At 31.3% G+C, this 22,697-nt stretch overlaps 1 protein-coding gene across 3 annotated transcripts in view; it reads left to right on the top strand.

The window, feature by feature from the left end:
• LOC112684747 (receptor-type tyrosine-protein phosphatase kappa) overlaps positions 1–22,138 on the top strand; it is a 154,975-nt gene extending 132,837 nt beyond the window's left edge. For 2 of the 3 annotated variants that reach the window (XM_025556403.1, XM_025556419.1), the window contains 13 exons: positions 519–595; positions 10,927–11,061; positions 12,028–12,165; positions 15,885–16,042; positions 16,874–17,009; positions 17,104–17,253; positions 17,353–17,452; positions 17,523–17,599; positions 17,791–17,922; positions 18,154–18,282; positions 19,651–19,838; positions 20,667–20,802; positions 22,042–22,138. In XM_025556403.1, coding sequence (XP_025412188.1) covers positions 519–595; positions 10,927–11,061; positions 12,028–12,165; positions 15,885–16,042; positions 16,874–17,009; positions 17,104–17,253; positions 17,353–17,452; positions 17,523–17,599; positions 17,791–17,922; positions 18,154–18,282; positions 19,651–19,838; positions 20,667–20,802; positions 22,042–22,122 — 1,637 coding nt within the window. In that variant the 3' untranslated portion in view covers positions 22,123–22,138. Of the gene's footprint in view, positions 1–518; positions 596–10,926; positions 11,062–12,027; positions 12,166–15,884; positions 16,043–16,873; positions 17,010–17,103; positions 17,257–17,352; positions 17,453–17,522; positions 17,600–17,790; positions 17,923–18,153; positions 18,283–19,650; positions 19,839–20,666; positions 20,803–22,041 lie in introns of all 3 variants that reach the window. The other variant, XM_025556411.1, reaches the window with a different exon arrangement.
• The last annotated feature ends 559 nt before the right edge of the window (positions 22,139–22,697 follow it).

Here is a 22,697-nt window from a genome sequence, read left to right as displayed (position 1 = left end):
GTTCTTGGTTCTACGGTGTTCACACTTTTACTGTTCTAATGACGTGCAACATTCAAAAAGTCCAGACGATCAACGAGTATAGACATTTGTAACTCACAGAGTATTTTCATATGGAGAGTCTTTTCACATAATTATTTACCATTATTGTATGCATTTTTTGTGTTATTCGGTGCATTATTAAAATATTTACTCTGATAGATTAACTCAATATAGTATAGTGAGGCAAGTGTAGGATGACGTGATAGAGATGATGTTGATTGGTCTCCAGTTAAGTCATTCTTCCGGTCACTACTATAGTTTGGATCTTGGTGGACCATCTACATATTTAGATACGCAGTGAAACACGCTCTTTCGCCTTTAACACATGTAATTATGCGTTAAGAAACAGTTAGTAGGGGTGTAATGCAGCTTCAGATTTTGATACCTCTAGGCGAAAATAAATAAATAAATAACAATAACATGTAACGTGCTACTATGTGTATAATAATCGAAGTAATTTATGTTTTCGTACCTTTCAGACGATTACAATCGAGTGGTTTTGGACCAATTACCAGACGTACCGGATTCGGATTACATCAATGCATCGTACGTGGACGTAAGTATACATACCCAGCATAATACTATTATAAATGTATCCAAATATTTAATTATATTTCTGCATAGACTCCTACTCTCTACCATTATCTAGGAAAAAATGAAAAATACAAAACTCCTTTAAAAAAAAAAAAAAAAAAATCCTGTGTAAGCTATTGGACTAGTAGGTACGACAATAATATATAGAATCCTGTAGATAGGAGAAAGGGTGAGCAGTGTAAAATATGTAAATAAAAAAATAATAATAATATTTGCGTACAGTAAATAACAATAATAGTAAATATTATTATAATAATTCTCGTGTGGTAGCTTATATGCCTATGCGCTTCTGTCAACATTAATAACACTAAAACGGTTTGTATGTATTTATGTAATATCGAGTCGTAACAGGTTAGAACAGTGTAAAATATAATCCGTAAAATTCATCGTCGCGCAAAAACACACGTAATTCTGCGTTGTTATTCGGCCAATTTAATTAATCTGCTGCGCTCTGTCCTTTTCATCTCTCATTCTGTCTTTCTTTTTCGTTTCCATCTCTTTAATTAAACAGGGAGGGAGAGAAATAAGTGAAGTAAAAAAAATTAAACCATTTTATGCATATAAACTTACTTGTAACCAATCGGTGATAATAATAATTAATGTAAAAACGAAATGTTTTACGAGATTATTCGTCTGAACGCAAAATTTTATTCATTAAACTAGGAGGCGCGTACGCAATGAATATAATAATTGCATCCCATTCTGTCTCTTTCTATACCCTCTCTCGCTCTCGTTCTTTCTAAATGGTCCGGCGTGAGCGGATAAAGTTTAATTATTAAACTTTAAACGTGACTCGGGCAATTCTAGGCCACACCAAAATGTAATGTTACGCACCACTTAAATCCGTTCATCAAAACAGAAACGTCAAACAACATTGAACTGAAGAAAATACTTGTCCAGGAAAATGTCCTCAAAAAAACTAATTGTGAAGGGCATGAACATGTAGAATTATCCTTAACCTCTTTAATTACCTCTCTCTTGTACTCTTCCACCGAGAATCACTATATTGTAGAGTGACTTGATTTTTAGTCCACAAAAATGTGACATTAAAATAGCGTAAATTTATCTCCTAACTTTGTAAACACACGGTAAAATTATTTGAACCACTTGATTTGCACTATTATCGGCGAATCACCCTAATTGCATACACTCTATGCTCGTAGAACCCTGTAAAATCCGTTACACGCTCTACAATGTATATTATGTCGGCGATAAATATCTATTGCGCAAACACAAATAAAATACATAAACACTAGCGTTAGCTGTACAATGCTGTATAATTTGCACCGTATTATTATTCATCTTCTACGGTCGTAAAATTAAATAAGAAATCAATAATTTGTACCCGGCTTGCAAATTATTATGGTGACAACTATGAGCGGTTTTAATAAAAACTTTTCGGATGTATCGTTTCGGAGAAAAATGGTTTTAATACGAAGATGGTAATGAAATTCGTTTTATGCGGCAGTGAGCATTAATATAATAATATTGTATGCCGAAAGGTTTTCTCCTTTATAATGGGCATTTTTTAAGTTTGATATTAAAAACGCTGTTTTTATTGACCTATAACAAAAGCTGAGCAGTGACACATACATTCGTGAATGTTAATATTTTACAATTATAATTATTTAAAAAAATGCAAACTCATTTATAGTTTATATCACTTGACGTATATAACTTATAGGTATAATACAAATTATAACAAATTATTGTAATTATTTTCTCTCTATATCTCATTTATTTATTCATTTTTTATTTTTGTTTGAACGATGAATTGAGGGAGAATTGTGTTAACACTACTTACCTTAAATTTATTTATCTATACCATTTTGGCTATAAGTATAAGGTTAGTTAATTTATAAATAAAAATAGTATACATGTTTATTTTCTATTTGACTAAAATTAATCTAAACAATTTGGTTGTAACTTATATTTTTAAAATGCAATATTTATTTTTAATTAGCAGCCAACAAAACGATAGTAATAATTTTAAAAATATTCACATTTTGTATAAAATATTAACGTTACATTGTTATAAAGTATTAAATCACGTTAAGTCTTTTTTTTTTTTTTAATTTAGCATATTTAGCAAAAAGTATAATAAATATTTTGTGTAACATATACTCCAAAAAGAGTTTAAATTAAATTAACATCAAAAAGTTTTTAAAAATAAAAAAATAACTACATTGTGTATAAAGCGAAAACGTTTTTTTTTTTGTGGTTTTTATTTTATTTTTTTTTTATTTATAAATAAATAATGTGTTATTTATGTTCTACGTTATTATAAGTGTAGGTAACAATTTTAACCCAAAATAATTATTATTAAATGTGTTTCAAAAATTACATAACAACACTCTATAACAATATTACTTAATAATGTACGTGCATACTACAAAAAAGATGAAATTAATAAATGTATTAAATTCATATTGAAATTGTTTTATACTAATAAAGAAAATATCTGGGAGTAAGCAACTATAAATTTTTCTGGATTTTGTCACTGCAGTATATAAATACATTTACATTTTATATATATATAATAAAATAAGTTTTATTAAATTCAAGTTTTAGAATAATTAATTTCGTTTATTAGTCGTTTTATTTATACGATCTGACTGCGAAAAGTTTGTACGCATCAAATCCAAACTAAGAAAGTCAATATATTTTCGGAGACTTTGAATAAACGAATTTGCAAAAACCGCAATCAAAATGAATAACGAAAATCTTAATCATTTTTACGAAAAGACCGTTTAATTCAACTACGATACGAATACACACTTTTTAACAAAAAGTGCATTGCCATACATCGAAAATAAATTTCAATAAAAACGACGGTGATTCGATGGACAGTGAAACTATCAATATCTGAATAAATTTTAAATAATATATAAAGTATATAAGTATATATAAGTATTATATTAAGTTATGTATACATTCTGTTCGTGTATCAATTATTATCACATGATTGATACTAAACTAATAATTTCCAATGATTATTTTTAATAATCAAAAAAAATGCTTCTACTCTTTTGTGCCCAAGAAATGGCTCTGTAATACTGGACTGCAATCCCCCTGGTAAATAAAACACTATTTAAACTCTAAATCAATAAAGTTGTTTGTTTAAATCTCGAACTTTGGTGTCGAATAAATAATAAAAATAAAAAATATCAATAAATAAAAATATCTTGACAGCAAAACAAAAACTAGAGGGTTGAAAAAAAAATAAATATATTTATAAAAATGCTATCAATAATTTTTCCATTATTTTCGCCGAAACAATTTCTTGTCCTTAAGTGAATTGTTGCCGATCTAATGAGATTCCATCATTGCTCTTGTATACCCAGTGGTACTCGGATAGATAATACATCTCTATTGTTATCTCAAGTGCTTTTTAATGTTCGTAAATACATTTTTTGATGAGCGAAGGCGTGTATCGATGCTAAAGAAATGTACTCGCTCTTTTTTGCTAACCGATTTGTATTGCACAAGTGGACAAAGAATATTACAAAAAATAATTTTCAAATATTCTTATAGGTCAACAACGGTTTATTGTTATAGATTATCTTAACCATTTATTACGCATATATAATTGCAAGAGATTCAGCTCTAACTAGAATTTATAAATTACTTGAAAAACAACTTATATGATTAATCCACACCGATTTTCCTTATACATGCATAATAAATTTGTTCACATTTATTTATTTATGCATATGTCACTCGGCATGAGTAATTATTAAAAAATTAATAAGGTATATATATATAGAATATGAGATAAAAGATAAAATATACAGAATAATAAACAAAACAAACTAAAATAATAGTTGTATAAAATATAGGAAAAATAAAAATAATAAAACAAACGAACTAGAAAATGTTGATAGGACATGTGCTTCTAATAAACAGATAAAGCTATTAGAGTCGAATATCAAGTTCTTCTAACCATTTGATGGCTATTGGTCCGCAGACGTGCAGTGTAACCTACCCCTCCTTCAAATCTTGTTCTTTGGCATTCCTCAACGATATGGCTTGTAGTCTGTGTTAGATCGCACTCGCATTTGTTTACATACAATTGTTTCATTGTAATTTTGATTGCATCAACGATTATCGTAATAAAATGCTGTGGTTCAAATTCAAAAGTCTAAATGATTAACGAGTTTGTACGTATTTTTTCATAAGTTTTGAATAATACACATCTAAACGAAAAAAAGAACAAAGCGAACTATACTTGAGTGGGATCATTTTCACATTTTCCTAATAAATATTTAATTGAACGGTACATATTCTACGGTGTTCATTTTTCGAATTATTTATGAATCGCGCGAAAACGCCGTGTGCGCCACCCCCTCGCCTAGCCGGTCAAAGCGCGCGCAGGAAGCTGCGGTGTCAGTGACAGGACGTGTTCGGGTTTGAACCCTGACGACACGTCCGCCGTCCGGTTGATCGCACGTAATCAATTACGGTTTGGACCGCTGCTTAGCAGATCACGCGAAATCGTCGTTGCGCGGAATTCGGATGGTACGCAACAATTATGAGCGTGTCCTGCACGTACTTGTTATGCAACGCGACGAACGGTTGAAACCGCACCGGAACCGCGTTTCGCGTATTCGTTTGCACCGGACGTGTTCGCGTTCGGATTCCGAGTGGCCGCGCAAATCTTCCGTTCGTTTCTAATTAGAACCAAAATATCCAACCGTCCAATGGACTCATCCCATTTCGATTGGTCCGCGCTAAACCCGCTTCATTGTCGACTGTACCGACAGTGAAAATCGGCTGTCGTCACGGACAGTTCGAATGGGACGGCATCGCGTTGCACGTGACGAGAAGAACAGGATGCTTTACAAATGTTTGCAAAACTTTTTTATTTTGTCATGCGAGCGCATTGGAAGCGTTTAATCAGTGCACGGTTTGCGCTTTTTCTTCTCGCTGAGCGCCACATCAAAACACCACAAACGCATGGTCTGATAGAGCCGATAACTCTCCTCAATCTTGCCGCGTGTTCCAGTCAATGTGCGCGCGGATGACGTCTTATGAAAATGCACTTGATTACACAAACAGTGGCAAAAGTCGAATTTAGGAACAGTAGAAAGGATTTGGAAACGACGTAATCGATATTGGCGATATCCGGAGTTCCTAGGCATTCGGGTAGTTCGGAACGATGTTGTAGTGTACCGAATATAATCCGAATTGCTCGCATAACTCGGTTCACGTATTAGATTCACGTTATTGTTATCTGTACACTGATTTTATACGTTTCACAACGCATACTCGTAAACCTCTATTCAATGATCATGGATAATTAGATAGAGATGTTAGTAAATATGCGTTCACTTCAAGCTTATGTATAGTTGTAATATCTGGATTTTCAACGCAACAAACGCATTTGGATTATGTTCGATACAACACTACACAGTCGAATCCCATAATTATCCGGTAATTTAACATTGTAATCGTATGTAATTTACACCACGTAAACAAAATATGTTTCTTTCCTAATATTTTACAAAACATGTGTGTGTTTTGTGATAGGTAGAGTCCGGATTTATATGAATTTAATAAGATTAAAATAGAACGCATTCATACATAAACATTTTTTTTTTAAATATGCGGTGATATTTTTTAATAATACGCAATAATATGCACCAACCCAAAATATTTGAATTTATACAAACATTTTTTTCTGACATAAATATCAATGCAACTCAATTAGATAAACTTAATATCTTAAGTATAGGTATCAATAATTATTTTCATAAAATTTAAATATCTTAAATCGTATTTATTAATCATAACCTTTTTATTTATAGCTACATTTTTTTATATATTGAATGTTTTTTTTTTTAATTCAATTTTTTTTATATTTCATAAATAATTACAAAAGAAAAGTGTAAAAGAATTTAATACATTATTATTTTTTTATTATTATTCCTACCTAACTAGTTATTTTTTTTTATTATTTGAATATAATTTTGAATATTTTCTGTACTTAAGTTAATGTTATAATTATTATAACGTTATTATATAACTATATTATATTTTTATAATTATTATAACATTAACTAAAGTACAGAAAATATTTAAAATTATATTCAAATAATAAAAAAAAATTAACTTTAGTTAGGTAGGAATAATAATAAAAAAATAATAATGTATTATTGTAATAATATAAAAAATATTGAATTTAAAAAAAAAACTATTGAAAATATAAAAAAAAATAGTAATAAATAAAAAGATTATGATAAATAAATACGATTTATGATATTTATATTTTATGAAAATAATTTTCAATAACATATTTTTCCATGTGTTTAGATATTCTATCACTCAATATATGTAAATAACTATATTGTAATTTTAATAAAGACTAAACGATCTTTTTACATCTACTGATGTCGGTGATATAAAATTCAAATTAGCCACAGAGTAAATAGTGAAGCTTTCTGATAGCTATTTTTCATTGTTTCCTAATATGATTAATTAAATCTGTTTTAATACTTGAATTCCTTTATTATTGTGTTTTTATAGAACCTTGTATATTTAATAAATCCTAATCTAGTTTCTACGATAAAATAAAAATAAGATATTTGATTTAATGGACTATTTAATAATTAAAATGTGCTTAAATGTGTCACTATCTCTAAAATATTCATTTATGTATAAAATAAACTTTTTTTCTATGCATTCTCAGTAATACAAATCGTCCACGTTTCTGAATCCCATCAAACTGCAATTACACTCATTATAAATATGTAAATGCATACAAATCCGGTGACACAATATATATCACATTACACTGTTAAAAGTTGAAACAACAAAATGTATTAATCAGAATTTTATTAGCCTTGCAACAATAATAACGGGTCCAATTTGTATGCCACAAAAAAAAAAAAAACTTTGAACCCAAATGCCCAATTAGTGTAATTAATGCATCAAGAACACGACTAAGTTGTGTACGCCAGTCCACGGCATTGACTTATATCAAACACAGATATTTATAAATTTCCAAAACAAATAGTTCTAACAAATGATTCGTAGATACATCAAGTATAGAAATATTGAGTTTGAAAACTGTATCTGTATGTCATGGTATTATAACAATAACATGACCGTTTTTCGAAACTAAAACGTTCGTGACTTAATATTAAAAAAATTAATTTAGTTCAATATTATTTACACAGAACATAGTTTTAAATATATATATGCTAGAAAATTACTACTAATCATGTATACAAGAAAAAAATTCATCGTTTACTTTTCTGAAACTGAAAAACACGGAATATTTATTTTATTGTACGTTTTTATTTGTGTGTTGCTCATAATTTTTATTTTTAAATCATAACTCTTTTGGAACTAAAAAATTTAACTTAATACGATAGAATTAGTGTAAACGGTCCAGTATGACATTCCGCAAGGAAAGAAGTCTTTGGGGTGACCATGGCTAAGATGGGAAAATTAATTCAAGAAAGATATACAAATGATAGTTCCAAATGTCGATTGGCATGTTTTGGCAATGGATAGGGGAAAGTATAATCTAAATGGTCGATTACAATGAATAATAATAACAATAATAATAATATTATTATAACGTGTACGGGTGTATTAGAAATCCATGCATAACAACATTTTGATTAATTACCATTTAAACAAACAGTGGACGAGTGCTTGCACATACACACACACACACATATATACATATGTGTATATATATATATAGTGGGTTTTGCTTCAGCACATGGACAATCGATTCGATTTATGTGGGCAATATTTATTTAATCATAATCACATTTGTATTTAAAAATGACTGGTACAAATGGAGTTGTGTCTATGAAATTATGTTTGTCGAAAGTAATAAAAAGCATAACCATTTAAACCTTAATGAGATTTTGTTGACTTGATAAAAGATAAGTAATATAAATAAAACGATAGACGTTCTGTAACTCGATTATAATCATTTTAGTTTTAATGTGAATTTCAACGTGACACTGCCTCAAAAAGATTTTTCCTGAAAGAAAAAATCGCGATATTTAGATTAAGTGAAGTCGCTTCCTTCCAGCACTTCACAACCTTTAAACTTCAAAACAAAACTTCGATTCAATTCAAACTGGCAATCAAAAACGTATTCACACTAAACAGCATAGACAACGAACAATTATGTTATTCAAATAACAATTTTTGTTTAGTGTTATTTATGTAGTAATTTTTATTTTTTATTCTTATATTATATAATTAGGTATACATAATCTAGCACATTAGAGTATATAATATTATTAAATAACAACATGATTTTTTTTTTTTAATTAAGAAATCACCTATTGGTCTATTGGTGACACTTAACAATGTAATAATTTATTTTTTTCCAATTTTGCGAACGTGTTTAAAATAAAAATAATTTTTTTGATATTACAAATTTTTTGTGATTTGAACTAATTTCGATTATTACGGGCAACCGATTAATATGAGCAATCGGAGGTGGTCCCAACGTGCCCACATTAAACGGAATCCATTGCATACATCTATATGCATTTTACTATCATGTATAAGTTTATCGTGTGCAGGAACCACATCCTTATTGTGTAATCTCCGAAAGCCACTACCACCACGTATACAGTTGTCTCTCCGTATCATCGTTCATTACACACAAAATGGTGCGTTATAGTTTCAACAACGCGTGTATTGACGTACTCAATACTGTATGCATACATAACATATATATATATATATTATTCATACACCTACCCTCTTCCACCCTTGAAACTATGTACTATTATTATTATTGTTGTGTGTGCGCTCGGGTGAACAACTTGCATCGCTCGTGCCAATATTAAACGCGCACAGCTAAACTTTGTCGTCTGGCCTGTTTACGAACTCGTACATTGTACGTTTTGCATACAGACCAATACTTTTCTGTATACTCTTCCACTCCTTCATCACTTTTTTATCGTCCACCTTGAGTGCCAATACGTTTACGATTAAAAAGCTGAGCAGTACTACAATGACACCGAAGCCTAAATATCGTGTGTAGTACAGCAACGCACTTCGTGTAAAACTATACGAAATTTGAAAATGTATCCCTCCTATTCGTTGGGGTCACAAAAACAATTAATTACATGAACAAATATCGTTAAATTGATATTTACACTTTTTACAGAAAATATTACATCATTAATAAAATGCATTTAAATCGATTTTCAAAAGTTATACAGGCTCATCTTTATTTGTATACTATATAACAGAATAAAAACGTTTGATTAAAATAATACAGTGTATGGTACAAGAAATTGACAAATTTTAGGCCCTAAATAACACGTATTTGCTATACGTGTCTGTAGGTGCATCTCGGCCGCTGGGTTCCCATTATACATTTACACATTTACACACACACACAGATATACATATATTATTATGAATGTATTTTTATTTTATACATGGATACACCAGAATGATAAGACCGCTCGCTCACTAAGTCATCACTAGGGCTCGGAAGATGTTACATTTGCATGTTTTTTTTATACCATTAGATTTATTGTTAAGTGAGCTAGAAATTCATTCCAAGACACTACGAAGAACACATCAAAAGTTTATAGTGCATATTTTATGCATATTTAGTGATTTTACAATTTTTTAGAGCATATTTTATCATTTTTGAAGATTCAGTATGAAAATTCGAAAATAAAAAAATAAATATATTCATATTGAGAGAAATTTCTTGATATTCTTATATCGCATTTTTCAAATTTCCATATGACATTAAAAACAATGTTTTATCCTAATAGTTAATATATATATTTATAAATTACAGCTACAGCTAGCTTTATCTAAAATAAAATATTAAACAAATATCTAATAAGAACAGCTGCTATCTAAATACGATGATTTAAATGCATTTTTTTTATTCAAGAAATATTTTTGGTGCTATTTTATTAATATTATTTTTTTTTTTTTAACTTATGATTAAAAATTAAAAATCAGAATTATATTAATTACTTTGCTTTTTCTATATTTATAATTTTATAAAATATTTATGTAAATGAAAATTTTTTGTACAAAAATAAAATATAAGTGCATATTTTTAGAGCTTATTTGTACTTTTTTAAGCGTATAAATCTATGCATATTTAGTAATTTTTAAGTGCATTAAGTACCGGGCCCTAGTCTTCACTAATCACGTAGGTAATATTATACTTAACCTACCTATAATATACCTAACCATGATACTAAGTGCACGGATACACTATATATATTTTTGTTATTATATATCACATATGTTCACTAAGCACACGAGTATCGATTGCAGAGCCTGTTGAAACCGAACGCTTACATCGTCACCCAAGGGCCTACCGAGAACACAGTCAACGATTTTTGGCGCATGATATGGCAAGAAAACGCGTGTTGCATTGTCATGTTGACCAAGACCTTCGACTTTATCAAGGTAAGAGATGTGTACACGAGTTTAACAAACTAATGGTTTATTAATAATAAGCTATATGCGTGCATTGCAGTGCTTCAATCAACGAAGTAAAAATTGTTAACTCATACAAAAAAACAAGACCGATTAGACCACTTTCTATATTTCAAAACTACGTGGAGAATATAGATTTTCACAATTCTCATATTCATCTTCTTTGGTGTTTATAACTTATCATTTATAAAAAAAAAAAATTAATTAAATCATTCTTGTACGATTTATATACAATAACTGTAAATAGCATTATTCCGCGGTCAAAAACGTCATTGCCTTTTGCCAGTAACCATCAGTATAGCAAGTAACCGTGATTATAATTTTTATAATAAATATTTTCTAATTATGGCATAGAATACTTAATTCTACGTTACCTTAAGTAACTATTACACATCAATAAAGTTAATAAATATCATTATTTATCAATATGCTTCTGAAAACTCTTATTACTCCATGTTAACATTGGACTGTATAAAATTCACTGGCTTAAATTATAAACTAATAACTAACTATAATAACTATTAAATAATATCTATTACAAAAATATATCATAACTATAATAATTATTAACTATATAATATTATCACTTATAAACAATCAAGATTTTTTTTAAATTTATTTTTGAATAAAAATAGCGTTGTTATGTCGATTATGCATCATTTATGAATGCAGTAAAAGTTCGCCAAAAAAGTTTAAAAAACTATATCACACGTTCAGCCCCCCTCCCCATGGACGTCCCTAATTTTAACCCTGTGAAATTAAAATTGTTATATGTAAGGCAATTCTTATTTAACTTTATAAAAAACCCATCGATGTCGTATTGATAACTAAATTAGAAAATTCTAAATTTAAATCACCTACTGTCTACAATGTTTGTTATATCATTACGTTGTGCACGAGGTGTGTTCTGACCTACTCGTTTTTTCCTTCTTGTAGGTCATGTGTATACAGTACTGGCCGTCGGCCAAAGTGAACAGTGAAAACTACGGCGATCTCAATATATCAGTATTACACGAAGAAGAATTAGCTAATTTTCACATTAGGACCATACAAGTGGTTAAAAAACAAGGGACAGTGAGTAATATAAGCATGTACACAAATTATATTCATTACGCTCGAGGACTAATCGCCAGTCAATCTTACATTATAATTGGACTTGTTAAACTTAAGATGTAAACACTTCAGATTTGTCATAGTCCTGACATTTTATTCGGTTTTTTGCCAAACACAATATTTGCACACCACAGAATATTAAAAAAATTTATTGGATACGTATTTATTACATTAAACCGGGAAATAAAAATTAATAAATATACGACTTCATACAGTGTTATTAAAGAATTATATTTAAATGCAAAATATTATACTTTTATTTGATAAAATGTAAAAGTTTTCAATAATTACCTAGTTACATTTTTTCAGATTTTTCGATAAATTGTGTTAATACCGTAAGATAAACGACAAGTAGTATACTTGGAAAACCCCGAAAAACAATATCGGACATCAACAAATTCGAAGTGTGTACCTACATCTTAAAGTTAAAGTTTAACCAATCAGATTTAGGATTAACCAGCTGTCGTATTTCAACTGCAATCACTCTTTCACACGTTAGATAACTTGATAAGTAGAAGAAAATGTCAAATATGTGTTTTTATCATCTATTTTTACGATTTTCATTACATTTCATCCATACCAGCTCGTAAATTTATCACATTTTGATGTTATGTCAATGATATATTTTAACCGCCTATGCAAGTTTCGAGTCATTTTTTATTGTGTTGTATTCTCTATTAAATAAAAAAATAAAATATTAAATAATTTTATGAATTACTATAATTTTTCAACAAATATAAATTAAAAAAGATAAAATATACTAATAATACGTTTTTCTAAAAACTATTGCATTACAAAAAAAATGAAATTTTTAAATTAACAATAATAAGACAGAATAATTGTTTAGTCAAAGAACAAAAATCTCTCTACTTAAAATACTATAAATTATCATGGAATTTTATTCATCGTAATTAATAATTATTTTTACACTTACATTCGATATATTAATTTAACTTAATGTCATCAAATTTTTTATAAATTATGGCAAAAGTGAAAAACACCATTTTATTTTCGGCATTCCATTTGAAAAAATTATAACGACGAAATATTTATTAAAAAAAAAAAATAATAATAATAATAATATTAATAAATATGGATGCCTTACTAACCGAGACCCGACAACTCCGTCTCTCAAAATGAACCATAACACATATGTATGTATGTCTCAGAGAACGTAATAAACAATCGTATTATAAAAGAGTCATACATTTTTAGAAATTTAGGAATTTAGAAATGTTTCATATAATATATAGGTACATATTATTAATGGTAGCACATTAATGAGCGGGATGAGCGTTATGTGACCATAACACAGCTCATTAAATGCGTTTATGTTATTTTTTTCTATTGAAAAGAATCGCTTTGAATGTATACAATCAAATGGACTTTTTCTTGTCATCGCTGAAATCGGATACAAATAAATAATTGAACAGTGAAAAATCTAAAACCATTATACCATGATGATTTACTATTTTATAGTAATGGCTTGATCATCCTTACATATAACCAACACTTAAATGGTGAATTTTTACGATACATTCCGTACATTATATAATACATTATATTTTTTATATGGTGAATTGTATATGATCATTATTATAATATTGTGACTTTTTGACATGGAAAGAAACAGAATGAAAGATAATTTATTTTAAGTGTATATATAAAAAAAAAAAAAACTTCTAGTAATCTGTATAAAGAGTATTTTTTCCGGAATAAGTTGTCTAAGACATGTTTAAGAGAAGAATCGAAATTAAGTCCATTAATTTAAACGAATCCGATCATTAAGGTCATAAAAATATGAATAATGTTAATAACGTTCGTTTTGATAAATTAATTTTTCCTTTTAAGCTGGCTATTTTGTTTACATTAATTATAACTGCCATGCGGCTACTTCACAAAAATGTTCAATCAATCGTCACTTTAAAAAAAAAAAATTATAAAGACCCGTTTTTATGTATTAGGTTCACTTTCTACACTATTTAGAGACGCTATTTGGAGACTCAAACAAGAGACGAAAGGAAAATTCGATAAAACAAAAAAAAAAATCAATTACTTTATGGTTTTTAACCAAGCTGTTAAACTAATTATATTTTGACTGTCATTATCAACACATAATGAATCGAAATTAGTAGGTCTTGAAGTAATAATACTCCATAAATATGGAGGTATATAATATATATATTTTTATAAAATAATACATTTTTGCGGAAAGTAAAATGACCAAAGCTCTTTAAGTTGTCGAAAACCGCTATTGATTCTATATTACATTTATAACAAAACAAGTAATGTTGTAAGTAAAGTAAGCTGTTTACGACTAATAAGAAAAAAAAGTATGATTATATAAGTACTAGGTATCAAGCCATCTTTACTTTAAAGGCACATGGGGCACAATCCCAGAGCCCCCGATTGACGGAAGCTCCAAAAAATATAATTGTAACACAAGGGTGGCCAACATGAATAGGTTCACGAACTACACTGATAAGTATAATAATTCTAAGAGTCAAACATAAGATAAATAAAAATACATTTTAAATAATTTGATAATAATTTATAAATTTAAACCTATAAAATTAAAATCCAAAATAATAATATGATAAGTAAATTTTAATTTTATAAATAAAGCGGGAACCGCATCTAACATTGACAAGAACCACATGTGGCTCGCAAACCGCAAATTGGCCACCCCTGTTGTAACATATGGGACAAACTATCTCAATAAAATATTTTACTGGCTTAGATAATAAGTTAATAACTTATAAATAATATTGAATAATATTCAACTCAAAATTCAAAAGCAATAAATACGAACATTACTTCTTTAACAATGAATTGAATGTACAACAAGTTATTGACGTACAATGATAAGTGGCTACAAGATTATTATTACATTCCGTGATAAAATAATATCGTTGATTTGTTTTTGAACAAACAGGTAGGCCTAAAAATATTGAATTCTTAATAATAATTTGGAAATTTTTGGGTAGTGTAAAATAATAATCATACTTTTTTTTCTAGAAGGGCCCTTAAGCTCTATGTGTCCAAAGTTGGCTTTGTTCGGAATAATATCTAACAGTTTCATGAATGTATAACTGGGTCAAAGGTCGGAGACTTTTTAATCTTTGCAATTTAATAGAGGCTAATACTACGTTACAGTTATAATTACGTGTATATAATACTATAATAAATTCGGTTTTTTGATGTGAAACTTCTAAAGGCGCGATAGCTTAAATATAATTCATGGGCTCAAGTGTGGAGACCAAAAACCATAACGAGCGTGGCTTACTCTAGCTAACGCTTTGGTTGTCATAATAAAATGATAGTATTAATCTATTCTGCTTCTATTTAAATTCTTAACATCATAGTAAATTTATAATCAAATGCATAGTCACAACCAAGTAGTATCAACCAATTTTGTTTCTATAGAAATATTCAACTTTATATTAATAGACAACCAAATCGATTACCTTGGTGACCTGTTGGCATGAACAACGGTGTATTCACCGTTACCTAAATCTACGTCACGTCTCCAAATAAAGTGCAAATTTTATTCTTATCATGGGTGATCTAACACATACAATTTTTTTTATGATATTATATACGTATAATTTGTATAAATAACAGCTAAATATTTATATTTTTTTAATTTTTTTTTTTTTATTATTTTTAAAACTCGATAGAACGAAGAAGAAACCAGAACTTTACTTCAATTTCATTACACGGAATGGCCTTGCCACACTTGTCCGTTCTCAAACGCGATATTGGAGTTCAGACGGAGAATGAGAGCCGTAGTGGGTTCTAGGCTACAACATGACAGTCCTATCGTAGTCCATTGCAAGTAAGAGCGTATCCACAGTGAAGCATTCAAGCAATACGTATTGTATTAGCGTATTCACGAGGGTACAGATGTATACGAATATAAACCGTTGCAAATTCCCAAATCTGTAGACTATGAACTTTCCATGACGAAGTTTATCTGGAAGCCATGAATAAACTCATTCGGCGTCATATATTTAGCCCGAAAATGGTATATCAATTTTTCTAGAGATTAACATTTTTGAGGCTTAAGCTCAGAAAAAATTACTCATTGTATTTGCCACAGTCTAGAGTTTAACTATTCCAAAGTCGGTACATCATCGAAATATAAATACATATTTTATATATAAAGCCATCATGTTGTTGATCAACGTGATGTTAATCAGAAAAATAAAACGTAAACTATATAAGGGTACATATGTACAAAGTACAAATCATTATATTTTTGGACTGATTTGATGTATTTTCCTTCGCGTTCATCGGCTCTTTGATAAAATGAGCCGCCGAGTCGGCAATTTGATAAGTGCATGCCTTACTCTAGAAAAAACTGAAATTACGCCACTGGTTATTTCATTAAGACCAACTACTCGTATGCCAATACATCGTGTTTTAGTTTCCAGCCATGTTCGAATCGCGTAGTGGCGACTGGTAAGTAACTATAAACGCTGGCCTAAGTAGAGAATTCAGGTATACGCGAATTATTTGTAGCGCTGAAAGTAACTCGCGAGAGTGTACACACACGGCTTTCGGGTAGTTCGTTCAGGAGAAAGTTCACGTGTAGGACTTACGGAAGTTTTACCGCCACGGTCGGTCAAAAACCGTAACGTTCATGGGGTGGGTTTTTGTTTTCCAGCGATGGCGGCGGTCGGTCCGGGGTTTATTTGTCGATCGACGCCAATCTGGAGCTCGCCGAAGAAGAAGACTGTTACGACGTGTTCGGCTACTTGAAAACGCTCAGACAATCCAGAAAAGGAATGGTTGAGACACTGGTAATGATAATGACAGTATAAAATATTTCACCACCGTGGTCAAGTAATGCCATCGTAATAATGTTACGTTGTATTTTATCGTCATGCGAACCAGAACCAATACAAGTTCATATACGACACGTTGGAGGAGTTCGTGCTGTGCGGATTCTCGTGGTTCCCCGTTAAAGAACTGTCGCAAAAACTGAAACAGAAATCCATGAAGGACCCCGAGACGAAACTCAACGAATACCAAAGGGAGTACCAGGTAATAGATATCAACACAGCCAATAACGTCAGTTGCATAGTCGGACCACCGTGTAGACATGCTGACGTATACTTATTTGATCGTTGCGACTGTTCTCAGCAAATTTGCAAGATGACTCCGCGTTTCACGATTGGTGACTGTGCGGGCGGCCACCGTGGTGACAACAGGGAGAAGAACAGAGACGTGTTGATCGTTCCACGTTAGTGATGCTGCAATCATGACTAACCGTTCGCACCGTCGTAGTTTAATATTACGTTTATGTTTTTCAGCCGATAACTTCCGACCGTATTTGACTTCGTTCCAAGGTAACACGTTTACCGATTACATAAACGCAGTTTTCGTCGACGTGAGTACCACCCTACCCGTTCTGTACGATATAATACAATAAACGCATTACGCTCGGCAGACTTTTTGATTTGATTAATTATGTAACACAAAGCTTGTTTCGTGACTGTTGAGTTTTCGTGTTCGTCATGACCTAACCTGACCGCGACAACGCATTATCATACCTTGAGCCATGCTTCACCTGTGTTACAGGGCTACACCAAGCCGAGAGAATATATCGTGACAGAATGGCCGATCAAACACACGCCCGGCGACTTCTGGTCGCTCGTATACGATTACGAGTGTTCGGCCGTTGTCGTATTGTGCCTGCCACCCAGAGACTCTGTAAGTCGTCATCGTTCTTAATCGCAAACAAGCGGGTCCAAGGGAGGGCTTAGCCCTTATAATGTTTAAAATCCTGTCCCCACTAAAAATTACAGTACATAATATACCGTACATTTGTATGCAGTAAAATAGATTATGAGAAATTTTTCCCTAAATCTCAAACAATATTTGCGATTTTGACGTCGAATATTATAATATAGTAATTTACAGTAACATACATTTTTATTGCAGCAACAATACCCGCCGTTTTGGCCGGAAGGTAGACATTCCAAGAAATACGGTCCGGTGTTCACCATCGATCATATATCTCATAACCACTACGCAAACATAAAGACATGGCTGTTTAGGATCAACAAAAAGGTTCGTTTTATCATTAATCACCATTTTGTAAATTTTATCGATATACAAAAAAAAAAAAATAAAAATTACTAACCAATGTGCATAAAAAATGATCTAGTTTGAAACATTGCACTAAAACGTAAAAATCATTAAATTCAAATGTACATGGAAATGCACATTATGTAGACATTTAAATGAAAGCCGGTGTTATTTATCTGGTATGAAGATAAATCATTTTATTTTTACCGTTTTTGAGTACCGCAGAAGTGTTATTTATTTAATCAATACATTTTTAAAATACATATATTATGAAATTCCTGCTGTCACAGTTTGATGAACTGTCAAATTAAATTCTTGAATAATGAATCAAATCAATTTGACTGTCAAATAAATTATGCTCGTATATTTTTTTATGAAATTGTATAACTATTTCATGGTTATCATCACAACCAGTTGGTAGCTTTAATGGACAAGGATGAGGTTGCTTTAACTTAACTTGTACAAAAAAATAGTTGTACATTTTGTAAAGTATGTGCAACACATCTATAATTGTACTATCTATGTTTTATACAACAGTTCGTTCATTTTTAAATTGAGGTGTACTAACGAGCATATGGCGAATTGTGTGTATAAAAAATGTAAAATTTAAACATTGTTCATAATTTACCCACGAGACCTCCAGCAAGATTTAATATTGGAAAATTATGGTCAAAAATATTTTCATTGTTTCTAGATGCCGTGATTTAGCTGAGGTGTATTTACAATTTTTCTGATATTATATGAGACATTTTTTGTATACAAACAACGGGTCAAAAGATAATATTTTTGTTTTAATAAAAATACAATTTTTTCTGGCACTAAGTCTTTAGATAAACATTCGGATCTCAAATATTATTTATAAAATAATAGGTAATAATAAATAATAATAATAAATAATAAGTAGGTATTATAAATAAAGATTTTACGTTAGCGTATGCATCAAATTTTTTGCAAAAGACTAACCTATAACACATTCGCAGTATATCCATCAAGCATTTTATCTGACTGACAAGATCATTAAAATTATGTATTATGAACAACATTTGTGAAGTTTCAAGTAGTATGGCTTATGATTGCCATAGAATATAAGAAGAATACTAATGGAAAAAATCCCGTTTTAAGTATTTACCTTATAACCATAGGAATCTATGTGAAATTCAATACCTAATTTATTTCTTAAATCAAATTCAAAACCGTGGGCATTAAAAAATAAATCTCTTTACAGAAGCAAAAATACTACCTAGCGAATTTATAAGCCATCATGTAACATACTGTATATTTTAACCACATGTGACATAACACGCCCTGCAGTGAACAATCGGTGTACACTAAAAAGACAATGTGTTACAGATCGTTTCACTCACCGAACTGATGGCCGGCGTCAAAGCGCCGCCAAGGACCGTCCAGCTATTTCAGCTCACTTGCTGGCCAATGGGCCACAGAGTGCCCACTTCCACCAACTCGCTGGTCGAGCTCATGAATATGGTCGAGAGGTGGAGACAGAGAATTGACTACGGGCCCGTGGTGGTCGTGTCGCAGTGAGTGCAATTACATTGGTATCCGGCCAAAACAGTCAAACAATAACCACGAATTTAAAAATTGCAAATTAACAATGATGAAAATAAAAACAGCGAATTTTAAAAAAGAGCGAAAATATACGATTTAGTGATAGTAATTTTGAAAAAATAACTAGGAATTTAGTGAAAAATTATATGCTATACCATTTACAAAGTTCTCATTATCATTAGTATTATAATTTTTAATTAACAAATGAAGTTTTTTAACACGGTCCTTATACTTTTTTTTATCTCCGGTCGTTCTCCAGCATAATACTATTCTCGTTTTAATCCTTCTGAATTTCGAATTCTTTTTATCACATCAATAAATTGCCATATAGCAGGGTGACTTCCTACCAAAGAATATTTATAATATTTTTAAAGTCTTATCAGTTTTGAAACTTATCTAAGCACTATATTCAAATTTATAGTATTCAAAATAGAAATTATAAAAAACTGCAGTTTCACTGTTATGCATGATCGTTTATTTTAGAATAAGCTATTTTTATTTTCACTATTATCAATTCGCGGTTAATTGTTTTGCTATTTTGGCCTAGAACCACTTACATTATTGTTATACCGTAAATACACCTGGGTGAGGCTGGATGATGTTTATAGTTAGTCCGTCGGTGATCATGATGGGTGATTATTACTTTGGTCAAATTGATTTAATTATTATCCGTGTAATATATTTACGTCAAAAAGTAATAAGATTTTACCTAAACCAATACCAGGTGACTCAGGCGGTAGTTCGAACCCGTAGCATACTCATATCAAAAAAAAAAAATATATGGTTTCATTACGTTACAGTGACGGCAGAGGTAGATGTGGCGTGTACTGCTCTGCCAACGCGTGTATCGAACAAGTGATTCAACACGGCGAAGTTGACGTTTTCCAAGCCGTAAAAACAGTCAGACGTCACCGACCTCAACTCATAGAGAACATGGTAAGCGATCGCATAGTATTCAACCAATAACTGCGATACATTAGCACATACAACAAATATTATTTGCTATAATTGTAGTCATCGCGCCGGGGTGACGTTTAAATATTTAGGAAAATCGGATTCAACCTAATTTCGAATAACAATACAAAATAATCAAGTTCTTCTATGATTAAATGCGGGCTTTAAACCTTTGAAAGTACCTGCATTTTTAACATAAATCTCGAGAGACCTTAATTATGTATACATTTGTTATAATTTTAATCTAGTTAACTAAATCATATATATGAATATGAAATATGAAAATTTTTGATTAATAAGAAAATATATAATAAGTTAGGTATATCACAATACAATTAATTAATTCTAGAATAATTATTAAAAGTACCATTACTTATAAGCTATTATCTAAATAAAATAAAAAGTATACCTGTGATTAAATTGTCGAAAAAACTACATCAAACCATATTTAATACCGAAATATATTAGGAATATATTATTACAACATGATAAAGTTATATTAAACTGGCAAATCCAATAAGTAACTAACGATAATAGGGTAGCTTTTCATCGCTAATGACATAAACGATCAAAGGCTCAATGACTTGATTCATTTTTTTTTAAAAAAAAACGATGAAAAAAAAACCCTTAAACGTCAATGAAACTCTTCTCGTTAATACTTGTAGCTTTCATAGTCAGTAACAAATCCAATTAATTAAACTAAGAAAAAATATCATCAACACCTTCTCAATAATTTATCAAATACCAAAGTAAACAGATTTCGAGTTTTAAGTGTTAAGCAGTTAAAACTTACTAAACCTACATACTTACTAATTACGGCAGAATGTGGTTTTATTACTTATGAATTTTAATCATTCAAACTTAAATAAAACAAAACGTTTGTTTCGTTGAAACTGTTTAAGCCTTTAAAAATTTTTGATAACAACGCTTTTAAAAAGTTGTTTAAAACTATTTAACTGTTACCAAACCCTAAATACTACATAGAACAATCATTTAACAATTCGCTCTACATGAGCGGCCTCTAAAAAAAATGTTCATTCGAGCATCCCCAAAATCCCAACGATTTATCGCGCCTACTACAAAAAAATATCACTTAATCCATAACACGTACGCCACGTCTCTGTTGTTATATGACCATCGAAATGTTGGAACCGCTGTTCTGTAAAAATATACGAACGAAATAAAACAAAAACCTGACGAAAAATTGTTGGTGTTTCGCAGACTGAGTACAAATACTGTTACGATCTGGTGTTGCATTACGTGTTACACTACCTGAACAAGGACCAAAAGGAGAAGAAATGAGATTACGAGGTAGAAGCTCAGTGGTACTGTCAGTTCGGTAGGGGCGCGGCGCAACCGCTAACGCCGGACCAACCGGGCGACGTGGCGGGCGACGGCTTGACCACGGCCACTAACGACCCGGCGCAGCAGCAGCAGCAGCAGCAGCATGTGGCCGCCACGCCGATACCGTACCCCGGTCGGTACGTGGTCGTCAAGCAGTTCGTGATCGACCGGCCGGAGAACGCGGATGCGCACCCGATGCCCAACACCGCGCCAATGCACTACTACAACCCGTTCTACCTTCGGCTGGACCTGAAAACGCACAGCACGCGCCTGCTGCACAACTCCATACAGCAGACCAGCGTGGACGCGACGCCCGAGCACCACGCGGCCGTCGTGTCCAGGCTGTCCGTGGCCGGCTTGCTGCCGGACCCGGACGTGGCGGCCGCGGTGCTATCCCGCGACGACCACCGCAGCTGTTCGATCGCGTCGGTCGGCAAAAAGACGGTCGCGTTTTCCGACATGGTGGACGTCTGCGACCACGACGGCGGCACCGACGACGGTGACGACAGCGGCAGCCGGGTCAACGACACCGG

This window comes from Sipha flava, unplaced genomic scaffold, assembly GCF_003268045.1.
Source record: "Sipha flava isolate LNK unplaced genomic scaffold, YSA_version1 106_pilon_pilon, whole genome shotgun sequence".
In the NCBI taxonomy this organism is placed as follows: domain Eukaryota; kingdom Metazoa; phylum Arthropoda; class Insecta; order Hemiptera; family Aphididae; genus Sipha; species Sipha flava.
Note: the sequence above shows the minus strand (reverse complement) of the source record. Positions and strands in the feature narration are given on the sequence as shown.